General features: G+C 38.3%; 1 protein-coding gene across 4 annotated transcripts in view; it reads right to left on the reverse strand.

Annotated features, from left to right (window-relative positions):
- The window catches only part of LOC310907659 (transcription elongation factor A protein 1), a 46,950-nt gene that overhangs the window by 19,103 nt on the left and 9,437 nt on the right, over positions 1–18,410 (reverse strand). For 2 of the 4 annotated variants that reach the window (XM_083858071.1, XM_083858070.1), the window contains exons 1-2: positions 9,193–9,308; positions 3,567–3,629 (exon numbers count right to left, since the gene is read on the reverse strand). In XM_083858071.1, coding sequence (XP_083714197.1) covers positions 3,567–3,629; positions 9,193–9,261 — 132 coding nt within the window. In that variant the 5' untranslated portion in view covers positions 9,262–9,308. Of the gene's footprint in view, positions 1–3,566; positions 3,630–9,192; positions 9,309–14,583; positions 18,052–18,410 lie in introns of those variants that run through there. The other 2 variants (XM_083858073.1, XM_083858072.1) reach the window with 2 other exon arrangements.

The following is an 18,410-nucleotide window of genomic DNA, read 5'->3' on the forward strand; positions in this document are numbered from 1 at the left end:
TTTGCAGTGGAATATCACAAACTTTCTTCTTCTTGAAAGGAAAATTTAAATCTTTGTGGCTTGCTAAAAATGGAAATGATTTGTTCCTGTAAATTACTTCTTACAACCCAAACAACACTTTCTGAGGCACCATGGATGTGTTAAATGACTGGAAACATACTGAAATAATCCGTAGCTATTTCAGCCAAGGAAACACATCAAATAACCTCAGGCCTGAGCATCAGCTCTAAACACATATTTGGATTAAAGAAAACAGATGATACTCACCTGTAACTAAAGTGTCCCAAGATGGACTCTGCTTGCTCACATTAATGGTACTGGTCATTTCTTTTGATATTTTGAACACTTAAATTTCAACATTATGTTCAGGCAATAAAGAATAACACATCCTTGAAAATCCATAAAATACCACATCTGGATGACAAAAATGTATCTACCAAGAAACCCAGCCCTCCATTAATACTTGGGCACAGCGACAGCCTATGCTCATCAGCAAAGGGAAAATACACAAACTTACAGACTTACTTAGCTAAGTAAAATCCAAAAAGTCAAGTAAAACTCAAAACTAAATAGAAAAATTTCTTCTGATCACACGAGAGAGACAGTTTATGGGAACTGTCTGAACTGCCAGCTTTCTAAAAGCACTACATAAAAACAACTCATTTGCTTGCTTCTATAGAGCACTGGATCAGGTCTACCTGAAGAGAGGAAGTAATGATCTACTAATTTAACTGGCACAGACAGACAGAAAAGATCAGTGTTATATGCTCAAAATAAATATGTTTTAGTTACAAACCAGCTGACATTATTTGAAATTTCTGTAGTCTTCCTGTTTGTAGAACTGTTCTTGTGACTGCCATTTTTAAATTAAAAACTCCAGTAATTTTATTCTTCCCCTTTTAAATTCTAGGGGACTTTTCATCTGCTTTCAGAGTAAAGACAGTCAAAGACAGCATGAAACAGCTGTTTTCACCCTGAAGCACTGAAGCTTTGGCCAGCAGCCCTCACTAAGTGTGAGCAGCAGTGATCATAAGTAACCTATGACTGAACCCAAAGCAGAGCACACAGTGGCAGCCGGTGCTCCCTAAACCAGAACAAATGCACAAATGTAAGGAACACAGCATGAGCAACCACCAAAGCAAGCAGAGGTACTACCAACTTTAAACTGAAAGGGTATGAAGATGGACCAAAGCAGAGCCAAACCAAGCAGTGAAGAGTAAGCACCTCCGGGCTCCCAGCTCTCCACAGCCTGCCTGCCAGTGAACTGGCCTGAAGCCATTAACAAGGGCTGCACATCACAGCCTAGTTCTGCACATGTGTGTGTCATTTCCTGTAAAACCTGCTTGTTAAATAAAGCCTGACTGTCTCACTCACTGTTTAGCTGTGCACTAACCACAATTAGCACCAGGGACACAATGCCTTTAATGCTGTGAAGCTGCTAAACAGATTTGCAAGTCAGACCACCGGATAAATTGTGTGAGGAAGCCCTACTGGCTCCCTGCCCAGCTGAGCAAGGATCAGCTTGCTTACATAAAACTCATCAGATGTAACACAGTGGTATTATTGCCTGTAAGCACTTCAGCTTTCTGTGAAAATAAACGTAGCAAGAAAGACACAAGACACCAGCACAAGTCCAGATGACTAATATGCATCTTTCTATTGCACATACCTGTAAAACTAGTCAGAGGACCTCATAATTTCTGAATGATGCTGCTGAAGTGGCAGTGGTGTTAAACAAAAAATCATCACTTCTCTTATTACACAGGAATAACAGAGATAGCAGAGCTTTTCTCAATGTAGCCAGCTTTCAAAACTTCTTAAAAATGGGTATTGGAAGTATGCTTTTCACTTATGGTCTGCATTTCATCATTTCAAACACATTTGTCAGAAGCCTTGATCTACACAGAGGAAGACAGTGCCTCCACTATCTCAGGATCATCACCCTTCTTGACACTGGCAGACTAATGGTCCACCACCAGGGCAATGGGTATGATTACTTCACATTTCAACTCTTGCTCCAAGTCCATCACTGCTTAAGCAAATTTGTGAGGCGAACAAAGAAAGTTTATGTCAGACTTTATATATTTATCAAATTCTCAAGAAAAAAAAAAGTAAATTTGAGTACAAATATGTTGCTAAATGCAATCTTATGCAGTGGAACTGTTTTGAATACAGCAATGGATATTTATGAAAAGCCTCCTAAGGTACAGTCAATGCACTATGCAAGAGTATCCCAAAGTACTTGAATTTCCAGAGCACTTGCAGAGAGATTTTTAATTCCAAAGGCAAAAGAACATTCTTATACTGAATGCAAAATATAATTTGCATTAAGACCTGCACAAAGAAACTCCAAAGAATCAGGTTAACCAGAGGGGTTTTCTGGGTCTTGTTTTGTGTAGGCTATTTCTACTGGGGGGTTTTGAGTTTGTTGGTTTTTTTTTTTTAAAGAAGAAGGTTGAACATAGGGGACAAAGTATCAGAGTTGTATCAGCATTCATGCATGAAAGTGACACTTTAAAATTCCTATTTTCTGTCAGAAATACTATTAGTAATAACTCATTATGTACATTCTGCAAGTATATAGGAAGCATGACTCAAAAATGTCATTACTTCTGACACCTTTAAAATTTCAACTTTATAGCTAATTCTTTATCTGTGACTATTAATTGCCCCTTAGAAAAAAGCTACTTTTCAGTCTTCTCCAATTTAAGTGGCTACAACAGCAAATCAGGTCTCAGATTTAACTCTGACATTTGAAAATTTTCCCATATAGAGAATATAGGGCTAGTTTGGAACAGAAGTTGCTCACTGATTAATTACATGACAAGCTCTGACATGTAAGGACAGTTGACCAAGTAAGGAAAGTTGACATGTAAGGAAACCTTGACATGTAAGTAAAGTTGACCAAGTTTATTTTTTGAAAGAATTTACAAATAATATATGAAATGTTGTTAAAGATGTCAATCTAAGCAACATTAGTGAGAGTATCCATGCAACTGGGAGAGATTGTATCCCTCCATCACCCCAGCCCAGGAGAGTAAAAGAATATAATTACCTTAAATAATCCACAACTCACAGCGAGGGATGGGGGATGTGGAGTGTGTGTCAAATACAACTTGCCTAAAAGGTATCAACTATGTTTCTCCTCACTTACAAGGCAAAACCAGAACTAACTATATAAAAAAAGACAGTATCAGCTGTAATCAGGTGCAATCTCCTTCAGGAGGAAGGAAACACACCATATTTGTGTTAGAGTAAAAATGTAACGTTCTATGTCCAGTAAATTTGTAAGCAGCTCTTCTCCTCTGTCCAAGACAAAATTCACTACTCTCAACTTAATCAGAAAGACAAGCTTTAAGAGTTTGCTACTGGAAGAAAATACTTCAGGTGAGTTGTCCTAAATCAGGTGAAGTGAGACTAGATTATCATGTAATAAAACCAATGCGTCCAAGGACTTTGGACCTAGAATCTCCTTTAGGAGTGTAACTTTCTTTCAAATCTGCTGGCTCCACCTTCTTCATTAGGGAGTTAACATGTGCAACGTAACAACAATAAGAAAATCATACCTGTAGTAACTCAAGGGTCATAGGAATATTCTTAAGCTCCTTCAACAAATCAAGAGCTCCAGCCTAAAAAAGAGAAAGAAAATAAAAAAGTCAACTTAGTAGCAATCAAGGACTTCAAATATCAACAATATAATCTTATCTGCCTTCAGGGTCACACACTGAGTTTAAACCACCAGTTCTCAATTTATCCACAGAACTAGAACAAGGAATGTTTCACTTCACAAACTCTAAAGCATTAACAGGCCTTAACTTGGAAATCAAAGTATTCATGCAAAGACTAGGGGAGTTTTACCCCATGTAACTCAACTGACAGTCACAGCATTCTGAATTACTACTGAAGGAACACACATCTTCAAGGGTTCTTCACTGAACAGCATCAGAAACAACCCAGACAACTGCAGCAATTTTCAGTTCAGAACAACCACACCAGTTTTAGCACAAGAACTTGTTGAGAAGCTCTCCACAGTCCATCACTAATGCACATATATTTATATAAAATATACATAGACATCATCCTTAACTGTGTTTGTGGTGATGTGGCAAAGCCACATGTCATGGGTTTTTCTTTTTCCCCTGCTAAGACTGTTAGGAAAGGTACTAACTGATTCTGTGTAAGCAGCTTTCTAGACAAATGATTCAAATTCAGAGATTGTACTATTAGATGTTAACAAAGTCTATACCCAGCTACTTTAACAATTCATTCCTTAGTAATATAGGCCTTACTTTAAAAAAGTGCATAAATGTGAGCTCTGTAATTCTCTTTAACCTCTCCAACCTTGATGATTTACCAACTGTGCTTCAGCAAAGCTCTGCACCATCCACTTCTGACTGTGCACGTGGGCTGGCAGCCTACACAAACCTCCCAAAGACTGAGACAACTTGGCTGTTACTCAAGTGCACGTGGTGTTGAACCTGGAAGCCATGAACAGAAGGGAGGCAACAACTGCCTGTGTATCCAAGAGGCATCCAGTTCACTCAGACTCAGTTCATTACTTACCTTTTTTTTTTTTTTTTTATTCATTCATGAGGTTTGGAAAAAAATCCCACAAAATTTCCATTTGCGAATCTGTGGAATTTGATTCACTTTTCTTTCCTTACCTCTCGACTCATCCTATTTTATTTTGCATTTTGCTTGCTTTTCAAATTCTCACTAATCGACTTCTAATGTAACACCTGTTACAAGGAAACTTAAAATATTCTGCTACATCTGCAGTCTTACACTTTAACCACTGAAGATAAAATAACCACCAAGAGGTTGAGAAAGACGAAAGTGGAACTTAGGTGTCACATCCAAAAACCCTCAGCCTTGGATATCTTCAAATGTCTATTGCAACCTTTGTTTTTCAAACACTTCTGACCCAAAGAAACTTCTGACCAAACATTTCACCAAATCCCACCTAACACAAATTCAATTAACGTATAAACCTAAAGTTTTACTATTTTGTCATGATAGAAAAAGCCTCATTTAACTTTTATTCATGATATACAAACTTCTCCAGTCTTAACCACAGAATTTTAGCAGCAAGGAGGCAAGACTGAGAAATGTCACAATGTTTTCAGGTGCTAAATTGAGCTGGTATACTAAACCATGTCTCTCTCTCAACAGCCAGAGGTGTGGTTTCTTCTGGGCAAACACAGATCCAAATAAAGCAAGTTAATTATCTTCACTGCTACAAAACAAAATCAATTACAAGAAAAATTTCTTAGCCAAAACGAAACTAACGACAGAAGTCAACCCGCAATTTTAAAAAATATAATCCGATAAGACTTACCTCCAAACCAATTAAGTCATTAGCACAATGTTCACAGCATGTAATTTCAAAATAAACACACCCTATTGTAGTCTGCAAATTCAATATGAAAGTAACACTGTAAGGCAAAGTAGCACTCTCTTCATCTCACCTCTTGAAATAGTCTAGTCAAAATTCCTTCACCTGTTATATCCCTTCCCAACTGCACATGTGGAAACAAATTTATTATTCCCAGAATAAGTGCTTTTTAATAACAGCAACTTGATACATAGCAGGTTAACAAACCATGCAACAATTGCACTAATCCTTTCCAAGCCTTCACTTCTCTAATCAATTATACTGCACACCAAGAATTAGATGCTTTAAAATTAAATTTAAATTGGTTTTAAACTCATACCAACTAAACAGTTTTTCATAATCACTTTCCATAGCGTAAAGTCAAATGCTCTCTCTATCTCAAAACTAGTGTGGAAGTTGCACAGTATAACTTGCAATTACTTTTCTCCTAATGTAAGACTTGTCTGTTCAGAAAACCCCCCAAGCATTAAGAGCATTGCTATAAACCCTCTTTTAAAGGCATTTCTACCATTTTATAGAAAATGAAAGGCAGTATCCCATTCTCCTAGGTTGCCTGGCTTTCAATTTACCTTGTCACTTAAATTAACAGAAGTCAGCTTCATACAGATCCAGTAGATTACTTCTCTCAGCTTCCTATAGTTGGTCAGATCACAACAGCACAGAATGATATTTTATAGTCATATTTTAAAGCTGAGCTTCAGGCAATAGAAAATATGGTATGTTTTTGAAGACAGCAGACCTATCCAGTTATAATTCTGTTCTACTTAAAGGAGTATACATTTAATAGCACAGACAATTTTATTTTCTTCTCTAAACTTACTCAAGCATTCTTGATTGTTTTTAATCCATGGGTGCAGTCATAGTTTTCATACCTATTCATTACAGCAGCTTAATGCAAGAAAGGTGTACTTACATACAACAGAAGCTCAAAGGAAGGCACTACAGGTTTTAATCCAATCACAGTTCTGAAGGAGGAGTAGTATCTATTTCAATTTGAAGCAGTAGCAGAAATACACATTGCAGAGTGCATTAAATACTACATCATATAATTTCCTCCTTCAAAACAAAAGAACTGCATATATCATTTCACTAAAATAATTATGAAATCTGCACAGCTACAATTAAATCCTTAGTCAAGGCAAATCACCAAGAGTCTGACTCAGAAAGAGTGTCTGCATGGCCTGCCCTTTTAACTCATCAAAAGAAATGCCACAGAGTGCTTTGCCACAAGCCAGAGTCACCTTTTGTATGAGATCAAACATCTCTTGTCATCTGACTCTTGACAGCTTCAGAGCGAGCAGATATCAAAGCTTTTCTCTTTCTTTCTTTCATTATTAATGCATCTCATCAAATCATTCTCATTCAATGACACAGACCAAGTATCTGTTCTTGATGAGTAAAAATGGAGAAAGGAACACAAGAGGTTGTCAAGAGCATCAGTGGGTATTTGTGTAAGAATGCATTTCCCAATTCTACTCCATCCTTGTGAGACAATAAAGTACTTTTTCACAGAGACTACCTTAATAATTTTGTTAAGGTCAGCGTTTTAACTGCAGGGCAGAATTAGGTAGGAAAACACTGTGCAATTAAAGAAATACCTTGTAAATGACAAAGACCAGTGAGAAAAACACGGAGAGATCTCCTGGTTTGAATTCTAACGTCCATCATCTCCTTTGCTACAGCCAAGGGTTTTTATCATGCTGCACACATGTGCTTTGGACAAACTGTCAGATCTCCACTCTCGGCCACAGCGGCAGCTCATTGAGAAAACACCAACCCAACAATGGAGCCACTTGTGTGCAGTAAGGAGACGGAGTGAAGGAGCTGTTTCAACACAGCACAAAAGGCCAATGCCTCTGGTGCTGCCACACTCTCACTCCTGGGACAGAGGTGAAAAGGAAGGTCCAGCTCTGGCCCAGCTGTGCTCAGCCACGTCAGACCTACGCTGACCCCAAGGAAGTCAGGGCAGCACTCCCCAGAGCTTTGAAGGGTAATTATGTTACACATACTAGAGTGAGAATACATGTTCCCAGCTGCTCTTGGGAATTTTATAGAAACTCCTAAGCCTCAGATCACAGAGAAATACCCTGTGGTCACCAGCAGCATCCCGGGTATGCCTAATCCTCAAGGTCAACAGTTGTTCTCATATACCTGAGAGCTGTAGTTTTCTTTCTGTTATCAGAAGCTTTACAAATAAAGCTGAGCTGGCTGCCCTTTATCATTCTCATGACTTTGATATTGAAGCACTTCAGTCAGTAAGTTTTCACCCTTTCAATGCCTTGTAAGAAAGAGCTACTACTTCAGTTTTAGAGAAAGTGAGACAGCCAATGCTTTTGTGCTTAAATGCATGGAGAATAAAGAGGGAAAAATAATGGAATTAATAAATGCCAGTGATAAAAATATTCTCTCCTCTAGGCAAGAGTCTTGCTGCCACAATGTATCATTTGAGAGTTCAAATATATCAGAGCTAAGCCATGCCATATTATGGACCCCCACAGACTGGAGCATGGCTTGTGTGTACTTACAGTGATTTTGCTTGTATTCTGAACTAAACAAATCTCATTGGTTTAATACAATCAATATTTCTATAAAGATGCACACAGTATTAATAATGCTGTTCATACTGTCCAGTATTAAGCAATAACAAAACTACTTCCATAAAGTGCAATTCCATAGTATTGAGTTCTGAACTATTACTGTTACTAAGCTTTTAATGCATTATCATAACATATTAAAAAAAAAAAATCCCCTTCACTTGATGTATACAATAGTACCTTGCAGGAAGAACAACAATCACATATACAAGCACAAATTTCCGTCCACCTGATAAAGAAGTAGCAAACAGAGTTTACAACTTACCTGGGCGCTATTTTATACATAACCATGGTCAGTTACCTGGCTGCTGCTCTACACTCTGATTTTACTTACTTTGATGTGTTTGTAGGCATGGCATAAACACCATATGTTACCTGAGTTCTGTGTGAAGGACATACATGACAGCAACGCTTGATTTATGCCAATTGAAACCTGCCTAACTATATTCCTCCGTTCTGAGGGGCACAAAATATTCTCCAAATTAATAAACACTATCAGAAGTATTACAGCTGGAAGGAAGGAAGGAAGGAAGGAAGGAAGGAAGGAAGGAAGGAAGGAAGGAAGGAAGGAAGGAAGGAAGGAAGGAAGGAAGGAAGGAAGGAAGGAAGGAAGGAAGGAAGGAAGGAAGGAAGGAAGGAAGGAAGGAAGGAAGGAAGGAAGGAAGGAAGGAAGGAAGGAAGGAAGGAAGGAAGGAAGGAAGGAAGGAAAAGCTTACATTCCCCACCTGTTTATGAAGTTTACCCACTCAACTCTGGCCCTCCCGCAGCTGGGTTTGGGCTCTTCACTCATATCTTAGTTAAACTCCAGCTTTCACACCCACGACGCCGGCAGCCCGTGTACAGGGGCCGTGTCCGCAGGGGCTCTCCTGGGGGTGACCCGCTCTCCCCGCGCAGGGCCAAGCCGCGCTCCCGGCGCTCAGGGCCGCTGCCCGGGCGGGAACCTCCTCTTGGCCCAAGGCGCTGGAGCGAGGGCGGCGGGGCCGTCCCGGCGGGGAGCGGAGCAGACCCGGCTGCCGGCCCTCACCCTTGGCGGGGCCGCGGGGAAGCGCCGAGGCCGGCCCAAAGCGCGGGGAAAGGCGGCGGCGGGAAGGGACAGGCCCCGCGCCCGCGGCAAGGAGGGAGCGCGGGGCCGGCCGGGGCCCCGCCGGGACCCGCGGCACCGCCGCCGATCCGCCTCCCGTCCCGTCCCGTCCCGGCGCTCACCGCGTTCTTCTTCTGCACCATCTTGTCCATCTTCTTGGCGATGCGGATGATCTCGTCCTCCGTGGCCATGGCGGCGGCGGCCCGGGCGGCGCCAGGCAGCGCGCGTCGAGCGCCGGCCGCGGGAGCCGAGCCAGGCTGTGCTGCCGCTCGCCGAGAGCAGGGGCGGGGCCGGGGCGCGCCGCTCCCCTCGAAAATGTCCCAAACGCCGGAAAAGTACAGCCTGACCTCCCACAACCTTCGCTGGGCACCGCACCGAGTTCAGAAAGCGTTTAGACAACGGTCTTCAGCCCCATGGTGCCATTCTTGGGGTGTCCTGTGCGGGGCCAGGAGCCGGACTCCATGATCCTGGGGGATCCTTTCCGAATCAGGATACTCCGTGATCCTGTGACCCCCTCACCCTCTCCCTCTCCCAGCAATGCTGCTAACGCTGCCCCTGTGGGTACCCGCTAACACAGTGCCAACCAGGCCGCCCGGAATCCCCTTCCTACCCCGAGCTTTCCTTGGGCTGGCAGGAGGCCCAGCGTTACAGCAGTCACTTGGCTTTTATTAGTGTCAGAGGGATGGGGAAAAGCCCCTGTCCCCTCTGAGAACAGAAAAAGTTTTTATACATTCATCTTTTTAAGAGGCTTAAGAGTTACTTTTATATAAAATGGAGTGAGAGTTTCAAATTGCAGCTTCAGAGAGAAGTTCGGAAGATGCCAGTTCCGAGGCACTACAACAGAGCTGGGAATAAACTTTGGCATTGGCCAAGCATCACACTGTGAGGTGCTGCCATGCTTCTAAGTCTTAGATCTAGCTTAAATCTTGTGTGTGTTCCAGAGGGACATACCACATTTATAAAGTTTGACATATAAATATTACACATGATTACTAATGGAATTCTGTTCATCAGCTACATGCCTTGTTACTGTGATTTTTGATTGAGAACGGCATCATGAAACCATTTTTGGTGTAAAACAGGAGTGTTTATTTCACAGAAACAGTAGGCACATCTGAAGGTTACAGGAAGATTATCCCTCCCCAAGATCCAGGAAGGTGCTTACACACCACTCAAATCCATTATTAGTAAGTACTGGAATGCTGTGGATGCCCCAGTTGCAAACCAAAGACTGTAAAATATGAACATTTTGGAGAACAAGCAAGGCAGACCTTTTCCTCCAACAACACTCAGGGAAGCCATTACAGCAAGAACCACCAACAGACTTGTCTGTCATGCACTGGGCAGCAAGACTGTCCTGTGTTTTGAAGGCAAATAGAGACAGGTGGGTTTTGAGCACTTCTACATCCTGCTGAACGGACACAATGGTCAACACTAAGGCCTGCACATATTAGGAGCAATAAAAATTATTTGGGACTTACACAGGATCTTCCCCCATGTTAGATCTGGGCCATGAGCTGGACAAGCATACAGAAACTTTGTCTGCTGCTTTTTTGTTTATTCTGACCAACAGGAGGCAAAAAAAAAAAAAAAAAAAAAAAGCAACTCACAAAAACAAACAAACAAAAAATATGAAAATAATACCTTTTCATTCAGGAGCAGATTTTGGGGCAACAAAAATAAAATAATGCTGCTTCTCACAACTTTTAAGGGATAGTGCCAGTTCAGGTTTAATTCCATTTTGTCTAGATTTATTTACCTAGTACCTGTAATAATCAAACACTGGTATTTAACCTGATGCTAACTAACCTCAAATGAACTTTAGCATTACTGTTCCCCACAACCACATCAACTATAAAACAACACACAGGGTGTTGGCAGCTCAGAGCTATTGCTACACTACAGGATCAACAAGCTTGTGCATGTTCTACACTAGGTGCAAGTTAGGTCAGGGACAACACAATCACAAAACTAGAAATCCCAAATCAGTCAGTTTGGTTAGTTTAAATATATTAAAACTCTGGAATAAAGTCATCCAGACTTTTCTAAAATTTCTTTTAAAAATACAATTCAAGACCTACTTCACTGGAAATGCGGGGAAAGAGTTCAAAATGCAGATGAAATCTATTAACATCCAAAATGTATCAGGTGAGAAACTGACAATTATAAATTGAATCCCATGAGAGCACCTATAAAAGGCAAAGCACATCACACTTATTTAACATCTAATCTAATCTTTAAAAAGTAGAATCAGAGAAATATTTCAGTAGGGAAATCAAAGAATAATCAGATGGGAATGCATATCCTTTTTATTTTTTTGCAAGTCGATGCAGTAAAACATACTACAGCTCACATTATTTATATTGTATGTTGCAATACCTGAATGGTATCAATTAACTGAACCAGTACTAACCAAGTTCTTTACATCAGCTGCTCTACCAACCTTAGGACAGCAAGTCTTTATCCAAAAGGAACAAACAGCACTCCACATGCTTGTTCTTTTACCTGGTTCTAAACCAAGCAGCTTTGTACAACGCACCAATCTCTTCTATAACATGCCACTCCAAGTCCAAAGAAGAGTAGGAGAGGGAAAAGCAACCTAACTAATCTTTTCCTTTTTACTTAGCATCTTTCTCCTAAACAAACATATTAGAAAGAAGAAATAACACACTATTTGTTGCACTGCACTTACCTGTTATGCCACATCTTCATCATTGTTTTGCAACATTTTCTAAAGGGTATTGCACACCTGCTCATGCAGAAAGCCTGTGTCCAACTCTCATTTTCTGAACCATGGGGCCTTCTACAATAGTAAGACTTAGCAGGCAGAGATGACTCTTTCTAAAAGAGTAAACTTACAGAACAATGTAGATTTTTACTGACTAGTCTCATTTGATATGAGACAGCATCTTCAGAAATTTGGGGCAGGAGGGGCAACACAGTAGCAGATTCACTATTACAGAATTTGAAGAATCTCTGAACTGCTATCAAGGCACTTAAAATCCTACATTTTCAGGACTGATTTTCTGCGTGGAAAAAGCTCCTCTAATTGGGTAGTAACACAACTGTGCAACATACAACATTCACAGCATTGGAAAAGGTTTTTTGTAACCATGTAATGGCTATTTAACCCTCTCCTCTTTTTTTGAGCCCAGAGTGCAATGTCTTGGATCTTCCAAAACAGAATCTCAGCTGGTCTGAATCAGCCAAGTGGTCCCCAAGCTTTGCAGAGGAAGGAGAGATGAGTCCAATCACAGACACATAAGGGGACCTATAGCAAACAGAAGTCACAATTTTTCTGAACGAGATTTTCTTCAAAATCTTCTGAGATAGCAGTAAACATCTTGATGAGTTGTTCTATACCTATTCAACAGATGGGTTGGGCTTTTTAAATTTACTTTTTCAAAATGTTTGTTTACATTTTCAAAATGTCTTCACTTTTTTTTCAACTTAAAAGCAGTAACTGCTGGTATTTAAATATATATTTAAAAAAGCTATTGTTTGGGGTTTTTTTACTTTTTTAGTTTCTAGAGCTTTTAAGTTTATTAGACTTCTCTATTCTGTGGCAACTTTATATATTTTTTTCAATATAGACTTAAAACATTTAAGCCTTTTAAAGATCCCCACTGATAATTTCAAATACTACAACACAGCTAGCAAATTATTTCAAGCACAAACTACTTTAAGAGTTTGCTTTTATTCACAACTGAGGAACATTCAGACTCCATCTGTTAATACAGAGAAGTACCTCTTTAAAACAAACCTTAGACAAGGGAAGTATATCTTCTCCTCACAAGCTAAACCTCCCACTTTGATGCCTGAAGCAAGTTCACTGTACCTCAGCAAACTGGCTGGAAGTTTTACTAGTTTTGGAGATAAAAAAAAAGGAGGCAAGGGGTTTCTCTTTTCTAGTAATTGGTCCTAAAAGAAAAACATCATGTACTGGTTCACTTTGTGGATGTCCATTAAATTATACAAGTACTTTGTTTAAATCAACTTTAATCAGCTACATCAAAGGTACCTGTTCAACTCAAAGAGAATTAATAAAATCTGATATCCCAAAGGCAAATGTGGTAAGATGAGAGTGGCAAGCAATGAAAAGCTGTTCTACAGCTATTAATCTTCAAAGAATCACATTTTCAATTTAACCAACAGACATTCTGAAAACTTCTTGAGTCACGTTCTTCACTTACACCACTGCTCTCATACTATATTTGATAAAGTTTAATACACTATATTGTCTTGTTTTGGGAGTTTTTACTCTGTTAGTTTAAGGCAATTTTTCTCCTCACAATTACCTTATCAGGGATGCCAGGGCTGAAAGTAAATAGAAACTGACAATTACTCAAAATGTTTTTCAAAAACTATAAACTGGCAGATTACTTGTGTAATATTGCATCTTTATTGTTACTAGCTATTCTTAAACTCTTGATTTGCCACAACATATTCACATAGAGCACTGCATCTACCACACCTTCCCATCCATTCATGAAATTCCTCATTGTACTCCACACTGACTTTTGGACATTGCAGTCTGTGGAGACAAGAGGCCTTTTAGTTGCTTTAAGCTGCTTGAAGGGGAAAGTCTGCCACACACAGACCCCATTCCCTCTCTTCCCAGATAATCCCACATTTTCTTTAGAGCACCCTGCACTACATATAGCACTGATCACCCTCATATATGAAACTAAATAGTGCATGTAACCCCTGATCTGAGAATTGTTTCTTTAACAAAACTTTTAAGGGGTGTGTATGCCAAACCTTAATTGACTTCAAAGCCTTTCCAACAACACAAAACACCCAGAGGAAGGTGCAGCAATACAGAGTGAGAAGACTTTGGCTTTTCAGTGTCCTAGAATAACTCTACTAGAAAATACCTTAATTTCTTTTATCTTTCAAAATTATTGCAAATTCCAAGAAAACAAATCAAAATAAAATTAACCCAGAATATGAAAACCAGCCTCCAATCATACTTAGATTCTTCCAACAAAGTAGAAAAACCTACCTTGGCAAGTGATTTTCTTTTCAGTAACTAGAAATTATTGTTCTTTTTTATTATAGTATGCATACATTACCATACATGACATTTTCAGGGACCCTCTAGAGTGCCTGTTTGACAGCACATAAAAGCTCAACTGCCTTCAGGTAACTATTGAAAAAATCTTTAGTACTTGCCCAAATACCGAAGGAAATTTATTTCACAATGATTAAAAATGGAAAGCTTTCACATTTTCCCTAGTACAGAAATAATTTCTAAAGTTAAAATTTCTTATAAATAAAATTAGTAAAATAAATAACATTTTAGATGTTTATAATAAATATCAATGGCTTATATTTCTTAACACAAGGAGTAAGTGTTCAGTATTTGTTTATAAAATTTAAGAGACACAGGCCTTATACATATGGCTTCATTAACATCTTACAGTTTGCCCTCAGTCATAGCCATCAACCCAGATAGCACCTCTACATAAAAGATGCATCCAAATGATTTCAATGAATTGCAGTATACTCCATTAGAGAGAACATGTTTTAATTAACAGTTCTAACACCAGTTACAGTGTACAGTACTTTTACCAATTTACTGTGTTGTAATTATACAAGATAGGACAAAGAGACCAAATCATACAGCCCCCACCACAGTACAGACCCCAGTGAAGTTTTACCTGAAGAATAGCTGGAAAATCTGGCTTATAATATGCAATTCAATATGTTTATTCAAAAGTGGGCAACATATTTCAGCAAGAAGTCAGACTTCCGACAGCACAAAACTGCAGTCCAATTTAAGTACCATTTTGAGATTAAGAACACATTAAGGAGTTAGATACCCATTGAAACAAACTGATCTGCAAGCAAGGTATTTTCTTATCAATGCTTTCACAGGTTTGATAGACATCATCTCCTCTGGTAGAAAGTCTAACATTACAAAATATAAACATTATTGGACAGTTTCAAATTGCAGTTTATGAGATTAGGACATTCATATTTAGAACACTGACAGTTCAACTTCTCCATTTTAATAGAATACTATGAAAACTCCCCATCAGACTGAGCTATTATTATTCAGCCTCAAGTACACGCATTATAACAATAATCCCAACATCAAATCACTTCAGGTAGTGAAGAAGTTCGACTACAAGATCATATCAGCTTTCAAACCAGCTGGGAAGTTACAAAAGACAGGAGTTCAACATACACAGTGTAATATGGGAGGACATATAGACTTGGAGTTTCCTCTGGCTTCTGGGCTCTTTAAGAACTGCCAACTATAATATAAACATAGACTCCTGAAGAAAAAAAATGAGGAGGATTCTTCCTAGAATACAGAAATTCAAAGTAAGTCAAAACATTTACTTATGTTGACTTTGGTAACACAGCTCTTTGTAAATAAAGCAAGCAGCAAAAAAACAATATGAAAGAGAATCTTGTTATAATAGCTGAACGTTTGAACGAAGTTAACACATAAAAAGCATTTCTAGAAAAACATCTGAAAGCATCATGACAGTGACAGTTGAAACAGACTTAGATTAGTTTTTAAGTACTAGAATATGACCACAAACTGTAAACACAGTTCACCAAATTGAAGAAAGTGTTATGAAGCTAACACAGAAGGAAGCTAGGGCAGATCTCATTTTAACATCTTAGAAATACTTTTTTAAAACCATTTCTTGCAGAAGGAAAAATATGTGAAATGAGCACACAGTCAATTAGAAGTTAAGACATCAACAAATCTACAAACAGAACGTGAAAATAATGAAGGAAAAATTAGAATCTTGTGCAAGAACTTTGGAAATACACCAATACTCAGGGAATTATTTAGACAACAGGGGACTGAAAATAAACCTAAAAACTAGGAGGAGTAACATTTAGTTTGCTCACCAAGACTGCAATTCAGTAGAATTGCAAAATCAGCTAATGCAATTTGGGAATGACTCCAAGCTAGGACATAATGTTTTCTCAAGAGAATTTTGGCACAACTACAGTAAGAATATTATGGTCTCCTCTGTGAATTAAATTAACTGAAAGACAAATTGGCAGATCTATAGAAGAGAGTGACTTAGAGAAATCACTAATTAAACTTCAAAGTTAATAAAAATGCCCTCTTAACTGCACAGATGGAATATTTAAGACTGTTTCATTACCATATAGAAAAAAAACTCCTTTCCAATTTTACATATTAAGAGATGTTTAATAATCCAGAGAAACTGAATTAGAAAAGAAGCAGCTTCCTAAAAATGAAGTGCAACATTAAAAAAAAAAAAAAAGCACTGAAAACTGGTAACACAGACTAGGTAAACAGTTCAGATCTCTGGCAGCAGCAATGTTAAAGGTGAAATATAAAGGTGCAATTCCTCATGCATGTATTTGTACTGGCAGATATCTAATATAAATCCACATACACTGTGAGAGGACCCCTGGGAGAGGAAAAGTACCTTAAATGCACAGTGCTGACATGACAGATACATCCAAAATAGAAATATCCTTTGACTGAAAGCATATTATAGGATAGAACATTGTTATGCAGGAAATTATGCAGTAAAAAGTGTAGTGCACTGTTTAAACATTCCTAGTGTGCTGACAGCCCCTGAATGCTACAGAACAGCTGTTTCCAGCAGTAAATTATGGCTCTTAACTGAAAAAAGCTATTGAGTGTGCATCAACTTCTCTAAACCAGTGCATTCTACAATTTTAAGGTTCTGAAAGAAGAAACATTCTGTATCTTGTAAATTTACTCTTCTTTTGTTTTTTTCTTTTTCGTATTTCTAGGCTACACTGATCTGGGGAAATGTAAGAGGATAGGTTTGAAAATAAAATACTTTGTTCCTATTCAGAAAAAAAAATCAAGTCTTAACTTGTAATAAAGTATTACATAGTGTCATCTAAAAGTATCACTTTTAAGTTTAGGTAAGTTATATCCCAATTGCACTTACTTTTTTACTAGAAATGTATCTCAAATAAGTGTGTGTTACAGATGAGAGCTCAACAATACACAGAACTGTGCAGCTGCACCACTTTCAGTTTTTTACTCCAAAGCACAGAGAAAAAAAACCAGAACAATATTTTGTAGTTGTTCATGTGAAATACATAAACAAATGAAAACTACAACAACTCAAGCATCAGATGAATATTCAGTATGAAAACAAGAATTTTTTAAATGAAATTCAAATGAATCCTATGTACTTCTTCAGAATTCTGTTCTAAGTCAACACTTGCAATGAACTTAAAAGAAAAAAGACAATAAGCAACAAACAACACTCTAATAAGGAATGAGTCCCTTTAGAATTTCCACAGTATTTATCCATATGAACATTTTAAAACTGAGGTGGCTTCAATATAAGAAATACCTTTGCTGACTTCTAGCCATTATAGAACAATCCTCTTTATCTGTTAAACTATTAACATATAATCCTTAAAGCTTTGTCCTTGGTAGCATTTATTCTACCATCATATGCCCACTATGTTACATGTTCTGTACTTTATGCCCACTGTGTTTCATGTTGTGTTCTTTATGCATTCATTACATAAAAGAAATGTTGTCATATGTTTTCAATGAGTATTAAGAACAATTCACATCTCAAGTAAAACTAAACTGGTCACATCTATTTAGGGGGTTTTTATTACTTGTACAAATAGTTTGAAATTCTGCAATCAAGAAAAAAAATATCAGACATCTTAAAACAGTTACATTCTGTCATTGTTACCCAGTTCCCTCATTCAAATCCTTCCCATCGCTGGGTGATAAATACTAAAAAGATTATCATTTCTTGTACGTGTGTATTATTGAATCTTCATTGTAAGTATAAATTTGCAACACAGTAGTAACACTGCAGGTATAGAAATAATGTTTCCTATCAGGCATATGAAAAGATTTAACACTCTACCACAGTCGATGCTGGTGTATTTATACAGAAGGCTTCTCACAGATCAGTTCAGTCTATGGGAGGTAGATGTTTGTCTATGAACTGTTTTACATCCATCATCTCCTGTTTAAAGATAAAAGTATGTATTAGTTGAAGTCCTCTACTACTACATAATCAGCTACACGAAATCATGCTTTAACATCTGAGTTATAATTAGCAGCTGGGCTAGTAATATTGCGCAATTAGTTACTTGATTACCACTCTGCACACAAGTCAAGGCTGATAACTTCATGGCACTATGCACTCAGAAGAGGCTAAAATACAAGGAAAAGAAAGCAAAGACTACCTTTTCTCTCCCTCTGAAGTTGAACAGGCAAGCTACGTATTAATCATCAAGTGATCCTGATAGCACCAGGCTGACTATGTATAGGGTTTTGATGCAGCTAAGGCCATAGCTTCCTGTATACTTTAAACTTTTGAAA

Source organism: Zosterops lateralis (assembly GCF_965231275.1).
Source record: "Zosterops lateralis genome assembly, chromosome: 1".
Taxonomy (NCBI): domain Eukaryota; kingdom Metazoa; phylum Chordata; class Aves; order Passeriformes; family Zosteropidae; genus Zosterops; species Zosterops lateralis.